The 5,879-nt window shown below is 38.5% G+C and overlaps 1 protein-coding gene across 1 annotated transcript; it reads right to left on the minus strand.

The window, feature by feature from the left end:
• Positions 1-1,364: 1,364 nt before the first annotated feature.
• Positions 1,365-4,974, minus strand: LOC103705902 (calcium uniporter protein 6, mitochondrial-like). Its single transcript, XM_008789802.4, has 2 exons — positions 4,454-4,974; positions 1,365-2,209 (listed from the first exon to the last, which is right to left on the minus strand). Exons 1-2 carry the CDS (start codon positions 4,922-4,924, stop codon positions 1,721-1,723), a joined length of 960 nt encoding a protein of 319 aa, XP_008788024.2. The 5' UTR covers positions 4,925-4,974; the 3' UTR covers positions 1,365-1,720.
• Positions 4,975-5,879: the final 905 nt, after the last annotated feature.

Below are 5,879 nucleotides of genomic sequence, written 5' to 3' on the forward strand. Positions count from 1 at the left end.
AAAAAAAAGGAAAAAAAAAAGCCTTACTCTCTTAAAAACGCTAAAGTAAAACTATTTTATTAACGTCTTCGCTGGCATTTTTAAATCATGTTTCAGTTATTTTGATTTATCATTTTAAAGATATTTTCATCTCATTTTTAAAAAAATCAAGTCACCGTCCCAAAATCACAATCTCCCTTCCTCCCTTCTTTCATAATGGAAGAAAAAGAAGGGAAAGTTCCATTACTTTTGATCACTCTATAAGATATGAGATCATCTACGGTTTATCTTTTATATTGCAAATAACAGTACTATTATAGATAGCTATTACATCATCTATCTCAAAGATAGGCAACTAATGCTCGTCTAAAGTTTCATCATGGATGGTATCGAGTATGATCGCTTCGATTCTCATGATGGTATTCGGTATTCAAGATGATTGATCCCGCAGTTATTCAATTTTTTATAATCTTTTTATTTTATTTACTTGTCCATTAGTGCATCCATGTCATGAACCGTTTAACATATCACATCAGCTGTCCCTATTTATATTCCTATATAAGGGTTTTTTTTGGTGAAAGCCCCACATATGGGTTTGGCTGACTACGCCCTTTCCACGTTTAACGTCGGCATCGTGGCCATGCAAATAGGGACCACGAAATTATTATAAAGTCATAATCTAAAAGTAAAAAAGTAAACTTGATGACCCATCTTTCTGCAATTCTGATTTTGTATTTTAGTATAGCGGGAGGTGTATTGAACTCAGCTTGATCGAACTTGGATCTAATTAAGCTTAGTACGGAGTTGACTTCGATCTCTAAGATCAAGCTCAATTCATCTATCATTATTTCGAGCTTAAATCAATTTAATTTCAAATAAGATCAAATACAAGCATCATTGAGAAACTTGATAGTCCTAAAGTGAGTTGAAATCCTTGGTTTCAAACTTGGTTCATGTTTGTACTAGTATTATAGTTGATTCAACGAATAAACAAAATATAGTAATTAGGGCCTTAATATAATAATTCATTATATAATATTAAAACCGCGGTTCTCTCTGTCTCTTTACAGAAAGCGAGAGAGCGCGGCATATTAGGTGTTGGGGTGTTACGTGTTCTCGAAGTAATAAAAAGCGATAGAGGAACCATTTCACGTGAAACCGATTTCAGCCCTGTCACGTTGCATATATTATGATTAAAACTCGGTGTTTCCTATACAGTGTGCATGGAACCATTTCACGGCCACTAATGAAACAGGGCAAGTTAATTTTAATGACGGTGCACAGGTAGTTCATTAGTTATGATAAAGCCCAAATTAACTATATTTCCACACTGATCATAGAACTAATTCAGGATAGAAGTACAAAACATCAGAAATAAAGTCTAATAAAAGATCCTTTTGTGGTTCATACATTATATCCAAATCCAAATTTTGTGTTTTCATATAGGGACCTCACATATAGCAATAAATGAAATATAAGGACATGTCTCTCTTTAATTTCTTAATTATAATAATCACCATAAAATCATTCTAAGATCACCATATAAATCAATAGGTTCTTTTGTGATTCATTAATTGCATTAATACTCAAAGTTTTCCTATCCATATGATGACCATATAGCCACTTTTGGGTCCACTATACAAAATACTGTTCAAAAGTTTACCTTTGCTCGTCTCAGCAGCAATCTTCTATCATTGCCCAGAAGCAGGTAAAAGTCCTGGGTGTCAACACAGCGAAATTATCACTTGTTGGCCGAGAAATGTTGAAGATGAGAGGCATCAGACTTGTGGATATGCTCCATCCCAGCTATTTTATCCAAAGGATATTTGCAATGTTTTTGCAACTCCATATATCTCCGCATATCGAAATTATGCCCCTGCGACAATTTCCTTTGTCTGGATAAGAAGAGCCTCTTCATCAGATCTTGATATGTTGGATCCTTCGATGTAAAAAGGAAGTAGGCATATCCGACGACTATGCTGGTTGTCGTGGTGAAGAATGCTATTGGCTCCATGACATCCCATGAGAACTCCCAGAATGTTAGACGAAAGAAGAGACCAACCTGAACAACCAAGAACACCAATCCTGACCACAGAATGCGGCGGACCTGCTTGTGAGCAAGCATATCGATTTCTTCCTTTTTTCTCTGCAGTTGCTTCAGCTCTTCTATCCTCGGATCATTCTCGGGTTCCAGCACAAGGGGAACAGCTCTTCTAATGAGATCCACAACCTAGAAGAATAGGCAAATAGATCGAGATGATAAGCCTCCAGTCTTACAGTATCTACCCAGGTAGACTAAATAAAAACATATATGATCAACCTTTTGTTTGACGCTAAAAGGTCCAAAGAATAAAAGTACCAATGGTTCATTCAGCTTCGTAAATTTAAAATTTCCGACACCTGATAAAACTAAAAAAACACTCCAACTACATGCCCAGCTGCCAAATTTAATCATCATTCGTTGCTCACTAGAATTGTGAAGAATAGAAAGCACTTCAAAAATTTCACTGCTAATCAAATAACCAAGTGAAAAAAATAGTAAGCATGGGAAATCTTTTAATGTCGACTATTAAACATTATCATTGCATTTCAAAGTTGTGTGAACTGCTCTTCACGATGCCATTGAGGTGAATTGAAAGAAAAAAAAGGGAGAGGCTTTGGGGTGAGAAAATTAATTTTTACCAAAACAGAAACTTTGTGGGTAATGCGTTAAAATTTAGGAATCTATCATGACAATTCAGTGGCATCAAAATGGAAGAAAAATAGTATAGTATTCATGAGAAACTTTAAATATCAAACTCCTATAAATTCATATGGCATATCTATTACTTGTATGTTCAATTCAATAAGATCTATGCAGTCAAATGAAACACGGAAAAAAAAATCTACCTAGGGTTTTGCATCCGTTCAGGTTTTAAAGTATCGAGGAAATAATACGATTTGGATTCCAATGGAAATTGAAAATCCTAAAATGAAAATGGAGCTACAATAGGTGAAAGATTCTTTTTCTTCAATTCAGGCCTATATTAGTCAAGAATAATTGGAAGTTGAAGATAAACATGAAAACCTGAAACCAAGGAAGAAAGAGAAGATTTAAGATGGAAAAAACCAAGTGTTCTGACAGTTTATATACATCATTTGAACAACCAAGACTGAAATTTACCAAATTCAATCTTCTAAACTTTCATAGCAAGAAAAAACAATGAGACTGAATTGCACTTCTGTGAAAATTCATGGAAATTCTTTTCAACGTGCTGTCCTAATTCGAGATACAACTGAAGCACAAAAAGCTAACACGTAAAGACAGAGAAAATCTCATTACCTCGAAAAGCCCTCATGGGAATTATTTCTATGGATCTGAATTCTCATCTCCGGAAAATCCAAGCCTCCCAAGAAGCGAAAAAATGAGGATCTTTTTATCTGTTTCTTATTTATTTGAGACAGCATAACACCTTTGCAGTAAGCAGAGGCATGGCATTTGGTTCTCCAACCCCATCCTCTGATATGAGGCATATCAGAGATAAGGAAGTAACATCCATTATAATATACCTAAGGGCCTCCTTGGATCCCTTCTTGGCATTCTGCTGGATAACTCCTACAGTATGAGAGATGAGAGTCTGCTAATGAGAGGGAGGATGCAGTGGAACGGAGAAATTGGGAGGATTCGGAAGATTCGATCCTAAATTTCAAGATATCTAAAACATCAAGCATTACCCAATCAGATCGTTCTTGCCATTCCATGGGTCTCCCTTTTTCCCTTGTTCTTGTCCCCTGCCTCTTCATATCAGCTGATTTCCACTCCTGCTGAAATTATCCTTGGATTTGCTCATCCCCTATTGCAACTCCAAAATGGCCCAGAAAAAAAATTCAAGAATCAACACCTCCAATTACCAAATCCAATTTCTCCCCCTAGAATCCCCCATTTCGTGTATCTTATAGGAATCTCTTCTCCAACTATTGAGCAAAGAATCATCAAAACCCACAATAAGATGGGCCAATCAGCAAGCAAAGAAGGACATCTCTGTCATCCAGTAACCCATCAAATCCATCAGTTTCATTTTACCTAGATTAGCCGCAACATGGAATCTTTCTCTGCTGGGAGGTGGAGAAAACACCTATAAATGATTGAAATCTAATGACCACCTACTAATAAGAGAAAAAAGCCACTTCCAACTTTCCCTTGAAATCTTGAAATGGAATCAAAACTATCCATTCGCTAACATATAAACAGCTAATTCCAATCTTGAAATCTTGAAATCAGATAAAGAGCTAATTCAAAACTATCCATTTGCTAACTACGTTAATTCCAATCTACAAACATATAAAAACACAAAAGGAGGAGCAAGATCAAATTCTTAGCTTCGCCCTTCTGAAATCGAATCAAAATAGCAAAAGCCCATCTCGGATCTCCCAAAAATCCCCCTTTAAATCTAAAGAACGAGAAATCGTGAGGGGAGAGAGAGAGTTCAATCACCTTATCTGGGTGGAGATAGACCTTGTCCCTAAAGAGGAGGAGGACGCCGGCCTCGTCGAGGACCCGGGCGAAGGCCATCGCCTCCTCCCGCGTCCGCGCCATCCCCATCCCCTCGCACTCCTCGAGGAGCTGTGAGAACCCTATCACCTCCTCCCCATCCCTCTCCAGCTTCCGCTTGAGCGCCTCCACGTTCACCAGCCGCATCAGCCGCTTCGCCTCTGCCAACGTTATCGCGTCCGGCTGAGCGGTCGCGCCGCCGGAGATGCCGTGGTCCGCCTCCCAGGCGGCGGTGGAGGAGGGCGGCGACGGCGAGGCGGTGGGGGAGGCGGACGCGAAGGAGAAGGAGTAGGGGGAGGCGAGGCGGAGCCAGGGGCGGCGGATCGGCTGCTCCGCCCACCGGCACCCGGTGGGCTTCGCCGGACCGCCTAGGCGCGTCCGGAAGAGGAAGCGAGACGACGAGGATCGCCACATTGTGCGGGAGAGTGACAATAACGTCTAGAGCGAGAATGGCGGAAGTGGGCGGGGGGGGTTTGCACCCGGGTTTGCGCGAATGACGGTCGCCGTCACCGGCTTAACGGCAAGCAACGGCGAGAACGAGATCCCGGCGCGCAACGGAGCTGCAGGGCCAAATTATTTCCATCTCTATATTTATATATACATTTTTGAATATATTATATTTTATATATATATATATATATATATATATATATATATATATATAATACATATGTTTGGTAGTTGGCAAAATTATTTAATATTTTTTATTTTTTGTTTTCATGATCCTTTTTCGTATGGTTAGTATATAGATGGTGCCAATCTCTTTATTATTGCTAGCCCTTTTTTTATTTCCTTTTTATTGTAAGAATAATTTTTTTCTTTTTTTGTTGAAATATAAGATGTTTCATATAACAAGTCTTTATAAAATAGCCATGCCTTGTGTTTATCATTTTCTTTTCTCTCTTTTTCTTGATTTTTTATATATTTTAACTAGGAGCTGGTGAGTAATAATGCAGTTCATACCATTGGTGCATCAATTTATATACTATTTTTTATATTTTTTTAATCAACTTATATAAGGTATTTTTTATATATAATACTATTCTTATAATAATGAGAAGAAACCGGCAAGGCGCCACCTTTTTGGCATCAACTTGCATTATCACAATATTAAACAGGTTAAAAAAATAAGATATTTGGAGCAAAAAGATCATATACTAAACGGTGATTTGATAAGGACAACAAAGTGGACCCGAAGTGGGTCTAAATTGCCATTAACGTTTGGCCGTTATGATCAGAACGAATGGTGGAAACGGACAAGGACAGTTATAAGAAGGATCGGGGCAAACAAATCCAAGATCATCTTAATCATCCCTGCCAAGCTGCGGTGTGGCAACCCGACGCCGTTTTTGCACGTCACTGGGGACAA

This window comes from Phoenix dactylifera, chromosome 12, assembly GCF_009389715.1.
Source record: "Phoenix dactylifera cultivar Barhee BC4 chromosome 12, palm_55x_up_171113_PBpolish2nd_filt_p, whole genome shotgun sequence".
NCBI lineage: Eukaryota > Viridiplantae > Streptophyta > Magnoliopsida > Arecales > Arecaceae > Phoenix > Phoenix dactylifera.

What these genes read in the sequence shown, in the direction of transcription:
- LOC103705902 (XM_008789802.4), bottom strand. Translation starts at nt 4,924, where the DNA reads ATGTGGCGATCCTCGTCGTCTCGCTTCCTCTTCCGGACGCGCCTAGGC. An exon ending in TCTATCTCCACCCAGATAAG is followed by an intron (nt 2,210 to 4,453) that starts GTGATTGAACTC and finishes CTATTCTTCTAG; the next exon opens with GTTGTGGATCTCATTAGAAG.